Source organism: Emys orbicularis, chromosome 6, assembly GCF_028017835.1.
Source record: "Emys orbicularis isolate rEmyOrb1 chromosome 6, rEmyOrb1.hap1, whole genome shotgun sequence".
Lineage (NCBI taxonomy): Eukaryota > Metazoa > Chordata > Testudines > Emydidae > Emys > Emys orbicularis.
In genome coordinates this window covers 132,219,317-132,243,687 of record NC_088688.1, presented here as the reverse complement: position 1 = coordinate 132,243,687, position 24,371 = coordinate 132,219,317, and the positions used below count along the sequence as shown (strand labels likewise).

The window sequence follows — 24,371 nt, the reverse complement described above, 5'->3', positions numbered from 1 at the left end:
TTGCATCACAGCAACCCCCACGGTAGATTTGCCCACGCCAAAGTGGTTCGCGACTGACCGGTAGCTGTCTGGCGTTGCAAGCTTCCAGAGGGCTAAGGCCACTCGCTTCTGGACAGTCAGGGCTGCTCGCATCCGGGTGTCCTTGCGCTTCAGGGCAGGGGACAGCAGCTCACAAAGTTCCAGGAAAGTTCCCTTCCGCATCCGAAAGTTTCGCAGCCACTGGGATTCATCCCAGACCTGCAGCTCTATGCGGTCCCATCAGTCCGTGCTTGTTTCCCGGGCCCAGAATCGCCGTTCCACAGCATCAACATGACCCATTGCCACCATGATGTCCGCAGCGCGGGGTCCCGTGCTTTGCGAGAGGTCTGTGCCACTCTCAGACTTCATGTCCTCACCGCGATGCCGTAACCTCCTCGCCCGATTTCTCAGCATCTGCCTCTGGAAAAGGTGGACGATAAGGTGCGAGGTGTTGACAACGGCCATAACTGCAGCGATGGTCGCAGCGGGCTCCATGCTCGCAGTGCTGTGGCGTCCGCGCTGTCACTCACCAGAAAAGCGCGAGAAATGAAATGATTGCCTGCCGGCGCTTTCAGGGAGGGAGGGCGGGAGTGACGGTTGGACGACGACAGTTACCCAAAACCACCCTCGACACATTTTTTTCCCCAGCAGGCATTGGGGGCTCGACCCAGAATTCCAATGGGCAGCGGGGACTGCGGGAACTGTGGGATAGCTGCCCACAGTGCACCGCTTCCAATGTCGACGCTTGCCCCGTTAGTGTGGAATCACAAAGTCGAATTACTGCCCTTAGTGTGGATACACACGTTCGACTTTGTAATATCGATTCCACATATTGGATTTAAGTAAAATCGAACTACTCTTGTAGTGTAGACATACCCTAAGTTTACAAAGTCAAGCCCTTATGGTTCTAAAGAAAATTTCCAAATTCAAACAGAGATTTAACTGATGAAATGATGTCTTACCAAGTCTGCAGAGACAGTTCCAGTGCCACCATCACCACTTGTGTGAAAAATGGGACAGACATGATGAAGCCTGATTCACCTTAATGGTGGCATTTTTTGTTTGTCTGGTTTTGGGTGGATGAAAGCCACTCTTTTTAGAAGGGTGCCATGGGGGTGCAGGGAAATCTGTTACTTCTGTCTTCTGGAGCAGGAAACATGCCCATTCCTTGAAACAGAATTCCAACCAACCCAGCAATGGGCCAAGCATGTGTGGAGAGTCCCTACCAATACCACTCCAACACTCCAGACAAGTGTTAAATGTAAGCTCCCATATGATCAGTTAAAGAAAATAACCTTTGCTTGACATACACTTGACACAAAATTAACTTTTAAAGTATGATCAATATGTTTCATATGAATCATTTTTAAAAGCAATGCTATGGTTTATCAGCAGTTTAATAATTTTTGTAACATTTACCAGCTCAGGTCCAAAGAAAAAAAATCTATTAGCCCATCCTTTACCTTGATGCATTGCCATTATAAAAAAAGACAAGTAAAATATTACTGTGGTTATCAAAAATCTCTCTCTTACAAACAACATTTTACATTGTAGAATCATGTAGGGTCTGTGAAGCACAAGTGGTATTCTCCAACCCACCATAAGGCACGACAATCCATTTCACGAGGCATTGCCATCTCTGCATCTATTGCTGCTCTAAATTTTCATACATCCTCCTTTTAATAAAAGAAAGTTAGCATTAGTAAGGTTCTTCTTCCACAAGTGAGCATGGATTTCCCTCACTGCTCTAAAAAGGAATAGGAGGTTGACGTACTGATTCTAGGTATCTACAATTTAGATCCTTGGTTACAGCAACAGTAGTAGCCAGTTTCTCTCCTTGCATTATGAATATTAGGTTGCAGAAATAAAGCCATTAAGATTATGTACCTGGAGGTGTTCCTTGAGGTAAAAAGTGTTCCCCAATGATCAATAGTGCAAGTAGTAGCAACCCTGGATTAGGTGTGCGTCATCCCCATACATGAGCTCACAATTACTGCATGAGAGAATAGAATACTGCACTAGCAGAATACTTGCCTACACACACAGGAGCTCTGCTAGGCATTGAACAAAACAAAGCGTGCAAACCTTCAGAATGGAGCATTAAGACAGAAGAATAATTTGCTACATGTTTTTTACTGAACAACACTAGCCAATTTTCACTCAAAACTTAAGATATTACAAAAGTTGTTGCTACCATGCAAAAATAGAGACCAATTTTAAAAATTCATATCCATCTTTCAGAGAACCTCTCCTTGACAATTCCATTATAAAGATTTTCTCCATTAACTTGTTTTTGGGGGGGAGGCAATAATTACTCTAGGACCATATATTATCCTGCAGATCCCATGAGTCAGTCCCTAAAAAAACCCACACACGTTTATGTGGAAAGCGCTACAGGGGAAAGGAGCATTTCAGATTAACTATTTAAGTGTATGAGTCCAGTATTCACAGTGCGAGGATTTAAGATTTCAGTGCTCAAAGTAAAGGCCTGAAATGGTGAAAGCGAATCACAGTTCATGACCCAATCCAACCCTTACCTTGAACTTACATAGTGCTTTGTGTTTTTAAAGCACTGTACAAACATGCATTAATTAAACCTCCTTATGCCTACCTATATCACAAAGGTATGAAATATTAGCCCAAGTTTCTAGATAACAAAGACAGGTTACACTGGCTTGCCCTAGGCCATACAGTGGCTATCAAAGCGGAGATCAGAACTAAGAGGTTACTGGCTTCTGGACCTTCTCTTGGGTCCAGGCTACACTACAAAAGGTTTGCCAGTATAGCTATAATGGCAGACAACCCACCTAGGGTAGACACAATTTCTACCAGCAAAAAATGTTCTTCAGCTGGTACAGCTTATACTGGTTTCCTGGACAAAAAACCAACAACAAAAAAACCTGGTATAACTGCATCTACACTAGAGCTTTTGCCAGTATAAAAACATTGTTAAAAAAGCACCCCTGACATCATATCGCCAAGACTTTCTAGTGTAGACCTGGCCTCAGACGACACTCCACCCTGCCCCACTGATTCCGCCGCCCCAGTTTACTAAGACATTTAATCACATTGCAGTGACGAATAAATATTAGCTGTCCTATCACCCCCACCCAAAAAAGCATACCACATTACATGTGACAGGTTTCAGAGTGGCAGCATTACATGTGGTCAGTTATTTCAGCAGGTTAGAAAGTAACTTTTAATATGTAAATAAGATGATAAATGTTTTTTATCAGAAGTCATTATCAAGAAATTGATAAACACTACATTAAGTGTTTATTGTAACTTTGTTGTGTCTGTAGATTAGCAAAGAATTCTCATGAGCTATTTTACAAGTTATTCTCTTACTATTATAGGGTCCTTATTATTTGAGCACAGGGTCTCCTGCGTGCTAGAGTCTTTACCAGAAGGACTTTCACATCCTGAAGCAATACCTCAGAAGACAAAGCCAGTCTGGAAGAGTCACTGGGGTGTGTCTACACTGCAATAAGATATCCATGAATGGCCCATGTCAGCTGACTAGGGCTCGCAGGGCTTGGCCTGTACTGCTATGAAGTTGCAGTGTAGACATTCCAGCTCAGGCAGGAGCCTTCCCCTGAGCCCGAACATCTATACTGCAATTTTATAGCCCCACAAGCCTGGGTTAGCTAACATAGGACTGCCGCGGATGTTTTATTGCAGTGTGGACATACCCACTAGGTGACCATACTTCTCCCTTCTATACTGCATATGTACATCTGTTCTGCAAGCTCACACAACTCAACACTTCTGCTAGGAAGGGAAGCAGCAGCCTTTTGATTGTACAGCACTACAAAGCTATTCTCAGTCATGGAGGGGAATGAATATCTTGTATTCTGTTCTTCTTCAGGGACTAAACGTAACACTAATGCAATGATCCCACACCTACTACTTCATGAAGTGCTCCCCTACTACTTATATCGTATTTGCAAATTTTCAATGTAATTTAAGTGTAATTTAGAGTGCATGAACTGACACTTGAATTATTAATATATTATCGATGAGGCAATATGAAACTGAATCTTGAAAAAGTTTGTTTACAAACCATTTATGAATCCATCAGTGTCATATGATTACAATTACAATGTCATCTTTGCAGTCAGTTGATTCTATGACTCATTTATTACTTTGTTTTCACAGGATTAGAAAGGTACCTTCACGGCAGCTATGACAACATACATAGCCATTACATATCTTGAAACCTAATAGAACTGGCAAATCAGTAGCAGGTTGATATTTGACAGCTACAAATATAGACCTATGATGGGGAAAAAATCCATACTTTTAACCACCACTGAAAGTGTTTTAAAGTGCTTCAAAACACCTATTTGAAAATAGTAGGCATTTGGCTAGAAAACAGAACTACCCATCATAAATAAGGGTACTTCACATAACTTTCATAAACAAATGATTTACATAAACAAATGATTTACAATCTATTTGAATATCAATAATGAGATGTTTTTTCTCTTTTTCAACAGTTCTCAAATCACAATCTCTAATACTGACCTATTCAGACCAAAGAAAGAACACCCTATTTTCAGAGTAGTTTTCTCTGTCGCTGAAATAATATAATTATACAAAAATGTGAACGAAATAATTTAACAGTAAATACAATCTGCTTCACAGACTCCTTGAATTCCACTGTAGCTCTGAAATCACAAGTCCTAAATATTAGAATATTTTGAAGTCTTATTAGGACAATATTAGATTACATCTTTAACAGTTATCTGCAAGTTACTTCCAATTAATTTATTTTTAGCTTCATGAAAATGTGAAATTAGGGTGAGAGAAAAGAGCAAGACATAACCATCAAATTAGAGATCTCAGGACAATTCCACAGAGAAAGCTGCCCGTCCTCCTATGCACTCCCCTAGAGTCTGATGAGTAGCTGTCTCAAACGAAAGAAATTTTTATCCTTTTACAGTTTCTAAAGTTAGAACTTGAGGACACAAAACATCACAGCTATTGCAAGACCTCATGACCTGCACAGTACTGCTGTAAGAAATAATGATCTTGCCATCCACCATAGACACTTAGAGCAATTTGCTAAGTAATCACTTAAAGGGTGTCCTTAGCTCAAACTGGTTTGTCAACGGGAAATTGCATTTAATAAAATCTGACGATTTATGAGTGGACTTTGAAGTTCAACATAGTGAGAAGAACAATAGTGAAAAGAACAAGCCATTTCACATTTCTAGCAGAAAAAAGACGACAAGGGAACAGTTCTAAGGAGTTTTGTGAAACCTTGACAGCAGCATTCTAAGGGGGAAAACATACAGTTTGCATTTTCTACTATTTCCAATACAATTTTGGCATAATCTCATTTTAGATTTTTTTTTAAAAACTATTTTCATTGGCTTGATCTTGGTGGTAAAGGAACATACAGAGACCACAGCAAGACTATATATCCAACATTAGAAACTATCCTACATTTCCCCCCACCTAATAAACAATTTATAAACCAAATTCTTTAGAAGCTTCACCAATACATCTTCAAGATAAATAAATCCAGTCTTGAAAACCCACACAAAGGCAACTTAAAAGTCTTTCTTTCTATATTGCCTTTGCAATTATTTTAGAACAGCTCTTTTCCTCACAGGCAAAGATGAGTTTCTCCACCTGGAGATCCTACTGCATATGCACGTGGTAAGACAAATGTTGTCCTGGAAATGAATGTACAATCACAAATTCAACACCATGAACCAAATCCTGCTTGCCTTAGCCATGTGCATTGTTCCATATCACTGCATAATGAAGCAGGGAGACAAGCTCAGTGAAAGCCTTGTATGAATACCAAAATCTGAGTGACAGCAAATAACATTGCAAAAAGAAAAAGAAAAGAAAAGAAGTCACAAGTTTGCACATTTCCTGTAACAGGGATATAGGGTGTGTGGGGTGGGGTGGGGGGGGAGGAGGGAAGTATCAGAGGGGTAGCCGTGTTAGTCTGGATCTGTAAAAAGCAACAGAGGGTCCTGTGGCACATGCGTCTGCCGAAGTGGGCATTCACCCACGAAAGCTTATGCTCCAATACATCTGTTAGTCTTCAAGGTGCCACAGGACCCTCTGTTGCTTTTTGTGTGTGGAGGTTACACTACTAATTTGCATTTATCTGAATACTGTGAAGAAAATTTACCTTGCTTACGGGTCCAAAATGTTAGCCCTATAACTAAAAAAGAATTAAACTAGAAGTAAGATGGCAGTGCTTGAGGACTCGGCAGGCAATTAAAGTATGTATTTACATAAAGAGGGCTCTGCCTGATTCATGGGGAGGGGAATAATATACCAAGTCCTTGACTTACAGATCAGCTTACTGCATTAGGAGCAGGAAGTTATTTTTGCAAATGCCCATTTTCCTGAAGTCCCTATTTAAAATAATGGGTGGAGTCTGAAGAACAACTCCAATTAAAAAAAAAAGCAGCTCTCATTGGCCATGGCACTAAAATAGCTTCTACAGCTCATGAATAAGGAAGGAATTAACATAGTCATCTCAGGTACAGGACTTGGAATATTCCTTCTTGGACAACTATCAAAAAATACCATTTAGACCACAGGATCAGTTCGTTTTAAAAATTACAAGATCTCAGAAACAAGTATTATTGGAAAGCTGGGCTTCTTAACTTACCAGTGCTATACAGCATTCAGCAAATCACCAGCCCGTAATATCAGTACATTCTGAATACCAGGTTAGCTCACATGTCCCCTGCCCCTCATTTTAGCAGCTATTATCTTTAGAACAGCTACAGTTAGGAATTACCATAGGAAAAGTAACTTGGAATCCCAGCTTCAAAATACTATAAAGCATTAATCTCCAACTCTAGTGCTACATAGGGTACGGTCTGTTGAAACTGTGTTTGCTTCTTCCCCTACTTGTAATCTTTAAAAATTTAAAGATGGTCTTCAAAAACAAAGGAGTTAAGATTTGTGCCCTTTTTGCTCCATTATGATGTACAAAGACAGCCTGAAAAAGATCCATCCCGCCCCCCTCTCTCAGTCTCTCTCTAGAAGACTTCCACGACGATGGCTGGAGGTTTGATACAATGACATCAAATGCAATGGAAGGGAATTGCTTCATAAAAATCACAGATATTAAAAATGGATTGGATGAACTAATAGGACTTCTTCATTCCTCTGCCAATATAGAATTGTTCCCTATGGTGAACCAGTACAACTAAACTTTTCCAAGCACTGTCCATGAACTGGTAGTTCGAATAAAAATTCAGATCAATAGGAAAAGGACATATGGCAGCACACTTTGTAAAAATTGGCTTCCAGTAGCAGAGGTTGGAAAGAATGATAGCCTTTTCCACCAGCTTCTCAAGTGGAAGAAATTCAAAGAAGAAAAGATGTGCGATGCACAGTTAAACTCAAGTTAGCTTGCAAAAGATAATTAGGTCAGTCAAAAAAGTAACCGCTGAAATGCATTTAATTGAAAGTGTATTTTGCCCTTTTGGCTAATTATACAAGTGTAGCTACAGTAAGTGAGAAGACTTCCTCAGAAGAAAGGAATAAAAGTAGAAAGACAGCTGACATCTTTACTATACCATGAACCACTAAAATAAGCTTGCCCTCTTTTCATAAGGGGCAAACCAAAGTGGACAATTTCAGGGTACAGCATATGCACTGAAAAACCACCACCAAGCTTAAAATCTAAAGGTTGACACAATGTTTTTACACACAAGGCAGGTTGGGGACAGCATATTACAGGTTTTTATTCCAACATTTGTGGTGATGGTTGCAAGACGATCTTTTCTCGTTTGCATAATTTCCAGCAAAATTCTCCTTTGAAGATAAGGACTTTCCACGTCTGGTCTCAGCCCAAAGATTGTGTTTTAAAGTTTGAAGAAAGTCTCCTCAGATAACTCAAAGGCTGAAGTGATTAAAAAAAAAAAAATACTTTTATCACTGTAAAGATTTCTGATGCAGATAATTCAGAGATGGTTTGAACGCCGTAACGTCAAACTTCACGTAGGGCTAGACCCCAGTGAGAAATGGTCACAATTAGGGGGGGAAAAGCCACCATTAAAAACTCTCCTTTGCATTCAGAACTAAAAAGTTACTTGCATACGTTGTATAACTGCATGCAGCAGGGCTGGGGGGGGGGGGGGGGGGGAGAGAGAATTACCCAACACTTACTAACCAGAGGTAGATACATGAGGAAAGGAAGCAGAATGCCCTGGTGAGAAGGCCACCCAATATTACCTACAGTCTAAGAAAAGAAACAGCACTGGGATTTTTAGCAAATCCAGGGTCCCTGGACCCTGCTTGGAAGCACCATCTTTTATATTATCAGACACCTACTAGCCAGAGGCTACGTTTCAAGCACCATCTCCCATCTGTAGAAAGGGAGACTAAACTTTCTGGATACTATGAAGAGAGTCTGCTATTGTAGTCATTTCTCAGCATCCATTTGAGTCCCCATCCTCTAAGACGTAGTGCCCACCTCTTCTGCTGCTCATAGCTTTCTCAAGCATGAGCAGAGCACTGACTGCTGACAGTTTCACTGGTTATGTCAACACAGAAAATCTCTGAGCCTAGGTCTACAGACACAGGTTCCGCTATGGTGCTAAAAATACCCATGTAGATGTCTGGGCTTGTGATGGAGCTTGGGCTCTGAAGCCTGGGGAAGAGGGTGGGTTACACAGCCTGAGCCCAAATCAGAGCCCAAATATCTACACACCTATGTTTAGTGCCATAGAGAGAGCTCTGAGAGATGGAGTCCGTAGACCTGGATTCTAAGACTTGTTGCTGCATGAGGTGTTTGTTGTTGTTGTTGCCGCCGCCATTCCTATTACCCCAGCTTACTGGATAGCAGTAAAAATAGTCATTAATTTTGTTCTGCTGCAGAAGAAGTGAGCAGCAGCAGAGGCACTGTGGTTGTGTGGTTTGCATCCTCTGGAAGACATCGATGAACTACTTTACATTTGGAAGACTAGAGACTTATTTTAATCAAAACTTACATTCAACAGAATTTTATGGGGTAGGTCCCCAAACTCATGAGGGAAAACTTCCCACTTGCTACTGACTAATGGGCATAATTTTTCAAGCCCATGTATGCTGGGCAGTTGAGATGCATTTTAATTATCCTTTTTTGTGTGTGTGCCATAGGTCATTATTTACCATATGTATTAAGTGGCTGAAAATAAAACTTTCTGAGTTCCAGACACCAGTGCCACACTTAAAAGGATCACTCCCCGTTCTGTCTCAAAAGGGGAAACTACATATAATTGACTTAAATCTGAAATCTTAAGACTAACCGCACAAATGCTTCAAATCCATCATTCAAGAATGCATTGCAGCTACGACTATACTTCATGTTCCACTTGTTGAGTATTGTATCGTGCTGTGAGTATAAGCACTATGTTTTCACACTGACTCCTGCTCAAGGAAGGGACCTGTTACTTGTTGTCACAGCTCATCAACTGTAAGGTCCATGTACTATACTAAACAGAAAGGAGGAAATGAAGATCAGCAGTAATTCAGCCACAGTGTAAGTATGTAGTATTTTTTATTACAACTTAGGCTGTTAAATGTATACATTAACAGTCAGTATGTACACAGTATGCAAGCTAAGAACTACAATAAGAACTTTAGTTTTTTCATTTTCTGATGCATGTGCATTTTAATTTACAATTTTAATTACTGCATTAGTTTAGTTTTCGGTATTTAATAAGTTAAGATGAACCAATTCTGTGTTTAAATTATAAACTGGTGAATTAATTGATAAAAGAAAAATCAATGAAACACAAATATACCTGCTGTAGTATTTTTAACATTACAGACAAGTATACACCTCTACCCCGATATAACGCGACCTGACATAACATGAATTCGGATATAATGCGGTAAAGCAGCGCTCCAGGGGAGCCGGGGCTGCGCACTCCAGCGGATCAAAGCAAGTTCGATAATATGCGGTTTCACCTATAATGTGGTAAGATTTTTTGGCTCCCAAGGACAGCGTTATATCGGGGTAGAGGTGTAACTGCAAAATATCTCACCACTGTGTGATAACTAAGGCCAACGTTGTATAGAGTAACTCCCTGTGCAGCATTCATAGAATCATAGAATATCACGTTGGAAGGGACCTCAGGAGCTCATCTAGTCCAACCCCCTGCTCAAAGCATTACCAACACCAACTAAATCATCCCAGCCAGGGCTTTGTCAAGCCGGGCCTTAAAAAACCTCTACGGATGGAGATTCCACCACCTCCCTAGGTAACCCATTCCAGTGCTTCACCACCCTCCTAGTGAAATAGTGCTTCCTAATATCCAACCTAGATCTCTCCCACTGCACCATTGCTTCTTGTTCTTGTCCATCTGGTAAGTAACAGATCGTCCATATATTCAGAGATATATGAGGAAAACCAAGTTTTATCAAAAGGACTATGAAAATAATTGCTTTGAGATTAGCTCCAAGCATTTTATTTTGAAACACCTTGCATGTGCGAGTTGTTGCATGGTCTGTCATCACCGGCCTTTGTAGCAATGTATTTTTTTAATCTGTAAAGCCAAGGTTACAACCAGAAGTTTATAGAATAAGATGTGCTTTGTTTATCCCACTCATGGCATTATATTGCCTGAAAGATCCCAAGCCCTTGTCACACAAATCTTAATCTAACCTAATGCAATGAAAAAGTATAAGGAAAAGAGTACATTTCCAACCTCCCTAGTTGTAGTGCATATATTAAGAAAGCAAGATATCAGAGTCTTTCTGATAATGTTGTGAGGAAATACACTTCCCATAGTTCTGGTCAGCCAGTTTAGAAGTACAGAATTATGTCAACAATTCAGTCGATAACAAACAAAACTATTAAAGTGTGAAAAGAAATAATGTGGTATCTCCAATACCAGAGTCAAAAAGGGAAGCTGTTGATTCAACGGCAAATTCTGTTTTTCTCCCTTATTAAGGTAAAGAACTTCACAATAAAACAACACAAAATCCAAGTTTTCCTTGAGCTTAAGCTTGGGCTTTCTTGGATAAACCCCAAGACCACTTTAAGAGAGAATAGCAGAAATTGTTATGGCACCACTACTACCCCAGTGAATCTACACAAAACTCTGCTATACTTTCACGTAGTCTGAACATAGAGCTACTTTTTCACAACTGTTATGAAGTGGTTTTTCCCATATCCGAGTGTCTCTTTCTTACCACCCTCCCCCTCCACAGTGCCCACCAAAAAAAAAAAAAAAAATCACAAGTCTGGCCTGTGGCTTTGTTAAAGTTTCACACAGCACTCACAATATGCTAGGTACTTTCCCCTAAGGAGCTCACACACTACAGACAAATAAATAAATAAAAGGTAAAAATGAGTATAGTGGTCAAGGTGGGGATGGGCCACAGCATAACAATTAAAAGGTTTTCTGTAAATAAAAAAGCTATTAATAAAAAAGCCAATTCATCCTCTTTACATCTCATACTTGTCAGTGTAAGTTAGTGCCCCATAGACTTCATAACTGCAGCTGGTCTTTAGAAGAAACCTTGTGCATAGATGTAAGCACAGGAGACAGCATAGATACATTTGCATGAGAAGCTGATAAATGGTCAAATGAAGTTGGTATTGATGGGGCAGCAAAGAAGGTGGGCTGATGAGAAATGAGACAAGGGCAGAGCAGTTATGCAAAGACTTCGGTGACCACGTCAAACCTCAGGTGGATGGGGAGTCAGTGGAGGGATGACATGGTCTAAACAACAGGCAAGGAAGGCTATGTTAGCAGCAATTTTTGTATGAACTGAAGAGGGGTGATGCGAGTGTCAGGAAGATCAGAAAGAACAACATTGCAGTAATGAAGTCAGGCAATCATGAGGGCCTAAATGAGACATTTAGCTGAAGGGATAGAAAACAAAGGACAGATCAGAGAAATATTGTGGTCGAAGAAGCAACGGTATTTGCATATAGCTTAAGTGTGTGAGGTAAGGAAGGAGAAATAAAAAATACCTTCTAAATTAAAGTCTTGAGTGACAAGGAAGATGGTGGTGTTTTCTACAGAGACAGATGGGGCAGTTGAGAAGGTGTGAAAGAAAACAGAAGGAGCTTGGTACTAGTCATGTTAAACTTAAACTGATGGTGAGGCATCCAAGGACAGATATCAGAGATGCATGCTGTAGTGCAGGATTAGATAGAACAGGGGTTCTCAAACTGGGGGTCGGGAACCCTCAGGGGGTCACGAAGTTATTACATGGGGGTCGCGAGCTGTCAGCCTGCACCCCAAACCCCGCTTCACCTCCAGCATTTATAATAGTGTTAAATATAAAAAAAAAGTTTTTAATTTATAACGTGGGTTGTACTCAGAGGTTTGCTGCGTGAAAGGGGTCACCAGTACAAAAGTTTGAGAACCACTGAGACAGAAGGAGATAAAACTAGCTGTAAAATGAAAAAAAATAAAGAGGAAGGGGCTCAGAAGTAATTCCAGAGACAGTGGTGGAGGACAGACGGAAGAGAACTATCAGAGAGATAGGAGAAGAATCACAGGACAGTTTTGCAGCATTCCAGGGAGAGTGCTCAGGAAGATTGACCTCTGCTGCTTTTGATATTATCAAGGAGGGTAGGAATGGAATAGAAGTCTTGAGACTTGGCCGGGAAGAGATCTTTAGAACTGCAAGCAGTTTAGAGGAGAGAGTGGAAGCTAGGTTGGAAGAATTTAAAAATGACTAGGACATATTAGATGTCTTCAAGTTACCAGGGCCTGATGAAATACATCCTAGAATACTCAAGGAGCTGACTGAGGAGATATCTGAGCCATTAGCAATTATCTCTGAGAAGTCATGGAAGACAGGTGAGATTCCAGAAGACTGGAAAAGAGCAAATATAGTGCCCATCTATAAAAAAGGGAAATAAGGACAACGTGGGGAATTACAGACCAGTCAGCTTACCTTCTGTACCTGAAAAGATAATAAAGCAAATAATTAAGCAATCGTTTGCAAACATCTAGAGGATAATAAGGTGATAAGTAACAGTCAGCATGGATTTGTCAAAAAACAAATCGTGTCAAACCAATCTGATAGCTTTTTTTGACAGGGTAACAAGCCTTGTGGATGTGGGGGGACGGGAGGGCGGGAAAGCAGTAGACGTAGATCTTGACTTTAGTCAAGCTTTTGATTCTGTCTTACATGACCGTCTCATAAACGAACTAGGGAAATAAAACCTAGATAAGGGGTGGGCAAACTACGGCCCGGGGGCCGCATCCAGCCCTTCAGACATTTTAATCCGGCCCTTGAGCTCCTGCTGGGGAGCGGGATCCAGGGCTTGCCCCGCTCTGCGTGGCTTCCGGAAGCAGCAGCATGTCCCCCCTCCGGCTCCTACACATAGGGGCAACCCGGAGGCTCCGCATGCTGCCCCCACCGCAAGCACCGCCTCCGCAGCTCCCATTGGCCAGGAACCTCGCAGAGCCGGGGCAGCACGCAGAGCCGCCTGGCCGGCACCGCGCCTCTGCGTAGGAGGCAGAGGGGAGACATGCCGCTGCTTCCGGGAGCTGCTTGAGGTAAGTGCCACCCGGAGCCAGCGCCCCTGACCTCCTCCTGTGCCCCAACCCCCTGCCCCAGCCCTGATCCCTCTCCTGCCCTCCGAACCCCTAGGTCCCACCCTCCTGCACCCCAGAGCCCACACCGCCAGCCAGAGCCCTTACCACCACCCCCCACACCCCAACCCCTTGCCCCCATCCAGAGCCCCCTCCCACACACTGAACTCCTCATTTCTGGCCCCACCCCAGAGCCTGCAGCCCCAGACAGAGCCCTCACCCTTTCCCACACCCCAACCCTCAATTTCGTGAGCATTCATGGCCCGCCATACAATTTCCATACCCAGATGTGGCCCTCAGGCCAAAAAGTCTGCCCACCCCCGACCTAGATGGAGCTACTATAAGGTAGGTGCATAACTGGTTGGAAAATCGTTCCCAGGGAGTAATCATCAGTGGTTCACAGTCATGCTGGAAGGGCATAACGAGTGGGGTCCTGCAGGGATCGGTTCTGGGTCTGGTTCTGTTCAATATCTTCATCAATGATTTAGATTATAAGTGTTCTCTCTATGCCATTAAGTTTTGCGGATGATACCAAGCTGGGAGGAGTTGCAATTGCTTTGGAGGATAGGATTAACATTCAAAATGATCTGGACAAACTGGAGAAATGGTCTGAAGTAAATAGGATGAAATTCAATAAGGACAAATGCGAAGTACTCCATTTAGGAAGGAACAATCAGTTGCACACATACAAAATGGGAAATGACTGCCTAGGAAGGAGTACTGTGGAAAGGGATCTGGGGGCCTTAGTGGACCACAAGCTAAATATGAGTCAGTGAAATGCTGTTGCAAAAAAAGTGAACATCATTCTGGAATGTATTAGCAGGAGTGTTGTAAGCAAGACATGAGAAGTAATTCTTCTGCTCTGATTAGGCCTCAACTGGAGTATTGTTCTGGGCGCCACATTTCAGGAAGGATGTGGACAAATTGGAGAAAGTCTAGAGAAGAGCGACAAAAATGATTAAAGATCTAGAAAACATGAACTATAAGGGAAGACTGAAAAAATTGGGTTTGTTTAATCTGGAAAAGAGAAAACAGAGGGGACATGATAACAGTTTTCAAGTATGTAAAAGGTTATAGAGAAGAGGAAGAAAAATTATTGTTCTTAACCTCTGAGGATAGGGCAAGAAATAATGGGCTTAAATTGCAGCAAGGGAGGTTTAGGTTGGACATTAGGAAAAACTTCCTGTCAGGGTGGTTAAGCACTGGAATAAATTGCCTAGGGAGGTTGTGGAATCTCCATCACTGGAGATTTTTAAGAGCAGGTTAGACAAACACCTGTCAAGAATGGTCAAGATAATTAGTCCTGCCACAAGTGCAGGGGACTGGACTAGATGGTCTCTCGAGGTCCCTTCCAGTTCTATGATTCTATGAATCTAGAATGAAGATGAAGGAGAGAACTCAAGGCAATTGTTGTAAACTGCACATTCAATGAGTTCAAAGGTAGGGTAGGTAGAGAGGCAGGCAAGCATTGATGGTTAGCTTTGAAGATAGAGGAGATTAGACCATAATTGTATTGAGAGTGAAGGATATGCTTGTGTTCATTTTAAACAATGTGATTTACAAGGTACTTGTGCATAAAGATGCATGCTGTGGCTCACCACCCTAGGAACATTCTAGAGAAGGCCAGGGGGTGGGGGGTGAGCTCAACATGTGGAGTGGAGAAGTATAAGCATGTGATGAACAAATCCATATGTGGAAAGGTTAAATATGATTGGTTAGAGGTTTGTGTTATATAACTTGTTATGTAAGTGCCATGTGCTATAAAATAGTAATGGGAGGGGCTCCTTGCTGGAGGGATTCTGTCTGATTTTTTGTACCGGGGCTCTCCCTTTGTGCACATTGAATAAAGCCTTGTTGAATCGAATTGAACTGAATCGAATCGAAGTGAATCGCATCGAATCGAAGTCCCTTGATTCTGCCCAGCATCTGACTCATTGAGAACCACAAAATCCCAACAGTTTCTTGGTGCAGCGAGCAGGGTGAGAAATATCCTTCAGGATCACATCCTACAATCAAATTAGAGGGTAAGTTTGTTCATTTTTTATTTGGTTGTGTGTCTCTGACCTGACTGGTGACTCTCATACCTTTTGTAGTAAGCAAGTCTTGGTGTTGGGGAATTCAGGGGGTTTGTTGCAGTCTTAAGACATTGTACTTAGTGTGGGGGCTGGCTAAGCTGTAAATTCCTCTGACTAAGTGTTGTTGAAGTGGGAAATCAAAGAGGCTATAAGGACCGACAGTTAGTGTAAGGGCAGGTATACCCATAAGTATCTCTAGCTAGTGTGTTGGCTGGCCCAGATCTCCTAATTGGACATTGTAATTGTGCAGATCAAATAATTTGGAAAAAGGATTAATTTGCTGATTGGGCATTTCAGTCTGGGATGTTTGATTTGAATAAATTGTTATTAGTCTGTAAACAGAATTGTATTTAAAAATTTGGAGATTGGAGGATATTTAGGTTAAAAAAAAAGATGAAGAAGGGGAAAGATGAAGGGATATAGTGATCCACAATATGAAGAGTATATAATTAGTGCTTTTATAACTATTGTAGCAGTAAGTTTATTAGTTTTCTTGTGGAGATATTTTGGCTGTATGACTGAAATAAAGAAGGATGACCACCCCCCATTACAGGTGGGCAAAAGTGATTTTGTGCACAAACCACAATATTTATCAGAGGAAGATGATGTCCTCAGTGTAGATGTAAGGTGGCTGGCTGTAAAATCTGCCCTGTCTCAGTATGACAAGGCATTGAAACAAGGATATCCAACACATGATGATTATCCGACTAAACATCCATATTCTGTTGCCTGTTGGTGTATGGGGTTAAAAAACAGCAAAGAGAAGGACAAAATGGCTGGTATGTGTTTAATTGTTGATTATGAACAGCTGGTTAGAAAGTGTGATGTGCTACGAGGAAGGGTGGGAGAGTTAGAAGCAGAAGCAAAAAAGTATAAAGAAGCAGACTTGCAGGGAAAGAGATCTTGTCTCTCAGCACCTTCGGACCCTACATGTGGAACATGGGGATATCAGTCTAGTTTCATGGCTCCGGTGAGAGTGCACACAGTCCCTAATCCTAATCAAGGGAAAGGGGATCCTGCTACTGTTAGTCACCTAGAGCACACTCCTATGAGTCCATCAGACTTGCGGAGCATGTTCAAAGAATTGCCATCTTTGCAGCTTAATAACCCAGACCTCCCCTTCTGGGAAAAGGTGCAGGAGTGGATGGCAGTGGGAGGCTTACATGCTTTTGATGATCATGTAGTGTTTTCAGCCTTGGACATTAGCAATGGCTTTTGGTCTGTTCCTGTGCACCCTGACAGTCAATTTTGGTTTGCATTTACTGTTAAAGGGAAGCAATATATCTTTACTCGCCTAAGCCAGGCTTTTTATAACTCACCTACTTTGTTTCATAGAGTGTTAGCTGGTGTGCTGGCAAAGCTGCCAGACATGACTTCTTGTGTTGTACAGTATGTTGATGATCTTATCTCCTCACCAGATTGCCAAACGCACATGAAAGACTTAGAAGTGATCCCGCAGCACTTGGCAGACAGTGGGGTAAAATAGAGGCAAAGGAGGAAGTATCATATCTGGGGTATCTAATATCCAAGCGGTACAAACGTTTAACTGTTGACCGCATTGAGGCTATTAATTCATGCCCACGACCAATTACGGTCAGGGGAGTTAGGCAAGTGTTGGGGCTATTCAATTTCTGCCAAACTCAAATCCCAAATTATTCAAGGATTGCCCAGCCCCTTAATAATCTCCTGAAGGGTGCTGGTGGACCACATGATGCAATTGAATGGACACTTGAATGCGAACAGGCATTTACCACATTGAAAACAGAGGCTAAGTACTGCCCCAGGGTTGGGACTTCCTAATCCATTAATGCCTTTTACATTGTACACGCATGTCAGTGAGGGACATATGGCAGCAGTGTTAACGCAAAAACATGGGGACAAACAGTGCCCAGTAGCATACTATTCTTCTGAACTAGATGCTGTCGCTCAAGCAATGCCTCCAGGCAGTGGAAGGAGCTTCTATGGCCCTAAGTCAGGCCTCACCACTTATTGGTGCACAGGATGTAAATATTGTCATGCCTCATGCTGTCCTTGCTATTTTAATCAGGAAAGAAATCTTTGGCAGTCCATGTTGCAAGATGGACTTGATGGGAAACGAGCTTGCTAATGCCTTCGGTACATCTGCAATGAGCATCATCGCTAAACCCTGCCACCCTCATGCCTACCCCAGATGACGGACACCCGCATCATTGTTGCCTTAAGGAAGAGCCCTTGGACCTCCCATTGGTAAAAGAAACTGAAATACCTGGTGCCCCATGCCTATACGTGGATGGTTCTTCCTTCTATGTGGACGGCAAGCGACACACAGGATGGGCCGTTTGTACTCAAGATGGGCAGCTGGTGGAGCATGGCAGTTTACCTGGAGCATCGGCACAAGTAGCAGAACTACAGGCATTAGTTGCAGCATGTGAAGCTGCTGACAGTCATGCTGTAAACATATATACTGATTCTAGATACGCGTTTGGGGTTGTACATGATTATATTAACTGGTGGGTAAATCAGGGATTCCTGACAAGTACAAGATCCCCAATACAAAATGGGGGGATAGTGGAGAAACTTCATGCAGCCATACAGAAACCTACCGAAGTAGCAATGATAAAAGTGAAGGCCCACACAAAAGGGACAGACCCTCATAGCAAGGGGAACCGAAGGGCAGACGAGCTAGCTAAACAAGCAGCAGTGGAAGGTAAAGAGACGCAATTGATTGCTGCAACACAGCCTCTCATAAAAACCCCAAACTTTTTTGAATTACAGGACATTCAACACGCTGCACCAAGGGCAGAGAAGTGGTTATGGATGGATAATGGGGGCCAACTGTGTGATGATAACACTTGGAGAGTGTTTAGTGTTACCAAATGTGCTGATGGGAACTATGATACAAGTGTATCACATGTTGGGACATGATGGAGCATGATTATGTGAGGAGGTGTGTAACATGTGCTCAATATAATTCTGCTCCCACAGTGAAAATGAGAATGCGACATCAGCCAAGACCAACACAGCCCTTCACGCAGTTACAAATAGATTTCATTGGGCCCCTGCCAAGGTGCAGAGGGAAAGAATATGTTCTGGTGATCTTGGATCACTTTACTAAGTGGGTAGAAGCTTTCCCAGTGGCCAAGGCCACTGCGTCTGATGTAGCTAAAATACTGATGACCGAAATAATTCCCCGATGGGGACTTCCATGCTTCATTGATAGTGACCAAGGTACCCATTTTACAGGGAAAGACAGGGTCACCAACCTACAAGTGGTTCTCATGTCTATGAGAGCCAGTCCTACTAATCCACATTCCTTATCTCCTTTTGAAATCCTGACAGGATGGGCGATGAGGACGCCAGGAAATCTGTGCATTGGTGGGGGGAATTGTATGTCATGGGTGACCAGCTTGCTGAATATTGCAAATTGTTATCTCTGTGTCTCTCACAGGACCCCCCCCAACTGAACCAGACCCAAAGGCTGGCAAAGAGGACACGTGTGAGGTGCAGCCCGGTGATCAGGTGATGGTGAAAGCCTATAGAAAACGAATCTTTGAACCAGCCTGGACTGATCCTCACACGGTTCTCTTGGTAACGCCTTCAGCAGCCCGGGTCACTGGAATTCCAATTTGAGTGCACCTGTCACGAGTAAAAGTATACAAGGGTGAGACTCAACATGGGGCACAATAATCCCTGTTTACTCTGTGTACTCCTGGGAAGGCATTCTTAATATTGTTAAGTGTTTTCATTTAATATTCTCAGTTTAAAATTGATGTAGGAATTTTTTGTGGTCTACTAATTGTTTTGAGTGGTTTCTGAAACTTGAAAGTTTTTTAGAGGTCTCATCTTAATAATGCTGCAGTGGCTTTCAGTGTTTTATTGATGTAATCACCTGGGAAGGAGCCACTGGATCAGTTGTAAATGCCATTACTCAAGCTATCAAATCCAATAATAGGGACTGGGTTAAAAAATTGTTAGTAGCAGGAATGACAGTTTATTGTGGTGAGAGTAGGGCTCATGTCTAATCAACTTAGATATTACCTTAACTCAGCAACACAGTTGGTCAGGTCCTAACTGTTGTATTCAGCCATCTATTAAAAACTACCAAAATGCATGAGCAAGCATTGGTCTAGGCGTGTGGAAGAATTGTGTTATCATCCTGGCATGGTGTTCAACATGAAAGTTGCAGCCCTGATAGGAGACTCGCTCGTGTCACAGGTGCCATGTTGGGTGAGAGCTGCAGTTCTCAAAGACTGAATGTCTTCACCTTCGATGGTGGCAGGGAAGTGGTCCCTATCAATAACAGGGGCATGTTGGGATGCTCATTCCATCCTTGAAGGGGTGTTAATTCCTGTGGGTTGGGCTCCTGAATTGGAGACTCAGCCTGTCCACCCACTCCCATTCTCATGTCACAGACACCTGTTTAGAATAAGGGCCGGAGATAACTATATAGCTTTCCCATGGGACCAATGTAAATCCCAACAGGAGGGAAAAGAAACAGGACAGCAATGGACTGAAGGAAAGAATGCAGGGGCTAGGATGGTTAAGAGGATTGGGATACTGGGGTAGATGGATAGAGCAGACAGGACACATACAGAAAGGGGTGTTGAGTATAGAAAGGTAAAATGAAGGTGAGTGAAATAATGAAGGATTTTATCAATTTAGCCTTTGAAGTAAGCAAATTCCTGTATGGAGAGGGATATGGCATAGAGAGAGGAGTGTTTAAAGGACAGAGTCAAAGACTGCATATAAGCAAAAGGGATTGTGAAATGCATTACTGTTTGACCAGAAAGATGGCAGAGCTGAAGAAGAAGAAAGAAACATTGCAATGAAATAAGAAACAGGAGCAGAGGAAACAAATGGTGGAAGAGCGAAGTCAGTGCTGGAGGGAGACCATGGACATCTTGAAAGGGACAGAGGTCACATCAGGCGCAGGTGGAGCCTGAGGAGCAGGGGGCAAGTGGTCTATGTTAAAAGAGATGAAGTGGCAATCAGAAAGAGGGAACTTAGATAATCAGAGCTCTGAGATGAAGAGATAGCTGGTGAAGTCAGTGTCAAGTGATCAGCTTTTCTACTGAATGGATGATCTGATCCACAGCTGAAGATCAAATGAGTGAAGGCAAGGAGTTGTGTAGTTAATGAATCCAATGAGACATCAACACAGAAATTGAAGTCACCAAGAATAAGTGTGGGAGGTTGTGATGAGAGGAAAAAGGAGTCACATGTCAAATCTGAGAGAAAGCTGGCTGGGGAAGAGTCAAGGGGCAGTAGATGACAGCAACATGGAGTAGGAAGAGAGTCTGGTGGAGCTTTGCTCAAACAAGGAGATGGAGTGGAAAGGCAGGAATGATTTATAGAAGCAGCAGGAAAGGGAAAAGAGGAACCCAAGACCCTCACTAAGTAATGGGGCAGGGTGGTACAAACAGAGACACCATTAAATTTGTAGTATCGTACCCAAGAACCAACAAACAGCTGCTAAAATATTCAGATACTTTCTTTTGGATTATCTGAAGAGATCCACCAGGACCCTGGTTAAGGAATTTGAGAGTCAACTGTTCTTGAGATTTTATGAATATAAAAGGACACACAAAGCTCATTTACCACACAACTTGCCAGTCATAAGGAAACCCAGTTGAAAGATTCAACAGAATAGTATTAATAATCTCCTGAACCCTGACTGACAAATACAAGTCCACCTGGAAAATTTAAACCAAGCAGTGCAAACCTATAACTGTACCAAGCATGAAACAATTAGTTATTCTCTACTTCTCCTGCTTTATGAAAGGTCTCCAAGGTTATACATAGATAACCTTTTTGATTTTGAACAGAACAAAGGGGGCAATAACGATGCCAGGTACACAGACTGATAAAGAAAAATGCTAAAGAGAGCCTGTGAAATAGTTATTTATGAAAGCAGTTTGGAAAAGGGGAAGCCTAGTGCAACTGGAAAGCTCCGAGCAGTGTTTTTAGAGTCCTAGTAAGAAAGCTGTCTGAATGTGGCAGGACACGAACACTCAGTTCACACCATTGATGAGTCATTAGGGACAGAAGAAATGGATATTCAGGCACACACACCATCCCCTGTTGTGACTGTCAACTCCAGACAGATGAAATCACCAAAAGAAATTTACATTTATGACTTACAGTACTTGATAGCCACCCACATTATCAGTCATGTTGCCTTCAAACAGGGGCAGTAGCTGTAAAACCCTGCAATCAATGACCTAACCTCTAGCAGGTCAGATTTCTGCCTGCTGATGGGAAATACCAAAAGCATAGGAAGGCTAGAGTTATTAGCACTTTAACTAAAGTATATCGCTTGCCCCATGAAATCATGATTTTAAAATCGATTAATTTAATGTAGTTTTAAAGAGGGAAGTGATGCCGGGCTGTGGAAAAGTAAAGCTATAGTTTGGTACCAGTGTTTATGTAGGACATAGCAACATTTTTATCCTAGAAACATGTTATTACGCTGAGCATTGTGCTCAAAGGGAATGTTAAAATGGGAGACGGAGCTGCAAACTGGAGCACTGGGTGGAGCTATTCATGGTGGCTCCCATCTAGGAGACTGGCAGCACCACTGCAGGGAGGAAGAAAGAGGCAGCAAGGGCAAAAAAGAGCAGACCAGGGCAGTGTGGGGAAAGGAGCTACAGGAATTAGTGAGGCCATGGGGAAAGGACCTGGCCCTGCAGCCTGACTGGAGCCCTTCCCCTGGCTGCTGGGGAACCTGAGGGCTGGGCAGGCCCAGTGCAGAGTGGGGCCAGGGGTCAGGGTGGCTCTGCCCAGAGGGGAGCCCTGCCCTAGGAAGCGAAAGAGGAGAAGTTATTGTGAACGGATCGCTCTACTCCCAAGGTGATGAAGTTGTGTCCCCGAATCCCTGCCTTCCTCCCAGCCAGGGGGCGAGCGGGCAAGGCGTGAAGAAGGGCAACAGGGAGATGAGGCACCATGGGGAAGGGGGAACTAGGTCCCAGTGGGTGAGGAGATGGGGGGCACCGTGTGAAGGAGGGTCCCCTGGCTCCCCGAGAGGAGAGTGACTAGGGGGCACCCGGCAATCCGGGAGGGGGCGCCCCGCAACCCCTGGGGGGAAGGGTGGGGGAGCACCTTGCAAGGGGGGTATGTGGGAAGAAGGTGGCGCCGTATGGGGGACCGTGTCCCCCCGGGTCCCTGTACGGGGGAGGGCCAGGTCCCCGCGGGGTGAGGGGGCGCGGGACGGGGGTCAGGTCCCCCCGGGGGTGCAGTGGGGGGTCCCTGCACGGGGGGGCGGGTCCCGCTCACGTGTGAGGCCGAGCTGCAGCATCCCATGGCGGGCGCGGGTCTCTGTCCCGGGGGAGCCGGGCCGGGGGTCCCCGCTAGGCACCGGGCATCCAACCGCCGCGATCACCCGCCCCAGGGCCGTGGGGGCGCCGCTCCGGCCTCGCCCAGCTCCTCCGCGCGGGCGGGTCGGTCGGTCACTGGAGCTCGGCTGCGGCTCGAGTCCCTCGGCAGCGCCGCCCCGCGCTCCTCATCCTCCCCCGGCGGCGGCGCGACGCGGCGGCGGCAGCTCAGTAGAAAGGGGCGGGGCCTGGTCCGCTCACCAACCCGCCGGCCGCGCCGAGACCGCCAAGTGCGGCGGGCGCCGAGTGCCGGCTCAGCGCGCCCGCCCGGGCTGGGATTGGTGGCGCGCCGCAGCCATTTCCGCCCTCCGTGAGGGAGATAGAGCGTATGCACTGCTGTCCGCCGCAGAAAGGGCTCGGCCCACTTCCGGCCCGAGAGGCGGCTCTTCTCTTGCCTCCTCTCCACCCAGCCAGGTGTCCGTGTCCTTCCCTGGGGCAGCTGTGCGCGTGGCTGGCTGTGGCTCCCCCCTGCATAGATGCCTCTCTGTCTGCCCCACCCTCAGTGTATGTAGGGTGACCAGATGTCCCAAGTTGATACGGACAGTCCGAATTTTTGGGTCTTTTTCTGATATAGGCTCCTATTACCCTCCACAACCCCATCCTGCTTTTTCACATTTGCTGTCTAGTCACCCTAAGTGTAGGTCTGTCTCTACACCTGCCTGTGTCTGCGACACGTTTGTGCCTCCCCTCGGCTTTGCTCCCCCATCCTGCATCTGTCTGTCTCTCCAGTCTATGCCTAGCTTGGGTGTCTACATGACTCCCCCCACACCCCATTGTCAGTATTGCCAGCCCCACCTCTTCAAAAAAAAAATCACAAGTCAGGCCCCCAAATGTGCCAAGATGCACTTTGAAATGACAACTTTTTAAAAATAACGAAGGTTATTAAGAAATTACCTCCGGGCACCTAAAGCTCTGGAGTGCACTTGCTTTGTATTTTCCAGCTTTTTGACTAGAAACTTTTGTTTTTAAATGAAAGCTGAGATTCTTGGGTAGATCACTTGACTTCAGTATAGGAGAGACCCTGGAAAATCAGCCATCCAAAAGTTTTTATAAAAATGCAAGAGTTGCCAACACTGCATTGTGAAGAAGATATACAGGGCCTGATCGCCCAAGGTGCTGGGCACCTCGGATCCTATTCACTTCAGCTCAAGTGCACATCCTCTCTGAACTGCAGGTCCATAGTGTATTTTTTGAGGAAACATACTAAACATGTATAGGTTTGGAAGGATTAGATTTTTATCACCATCACTCTACAGGCACAAACTGATGAAAAAAATAATTCCATCGATAATCAAAGTTTACAGATAAGCTGTCAAGGCTGTATCCCTACTTTGAACTTTAGGGTACAAATGTAGGGGCCTGCATGAAAACTGCTAAGCTTATCTACCAGCTTAGCT

General features: G+C 43.8%; 1 protein-coding gene across 1 annotated transcript in view; it reads right to left on the bottom strand.

The window, feature by feature from the left end:
* Positions 1-22,926, bottom strand: part of SLC44A1 (solute carrier family 44 member 1) — a 97,335-nt gene extending 74,409 nt beyond the window's left edge. The window contains exon 1 of the mRNA XM_065406244.1: positions 22,877-22,926. Coding sequence (XP_065262316.1) covers positions 22,877-22,903 — 27 coding nt within the window. The 5' untranslated portion in view covers positions 22,904-22,926. The remainder of the gene's footprint in view (positions 1-22,876) is intronic.
* Between the last annotated feature and the right edge of the window lie 1,445 nt (positions 22,927-24,371).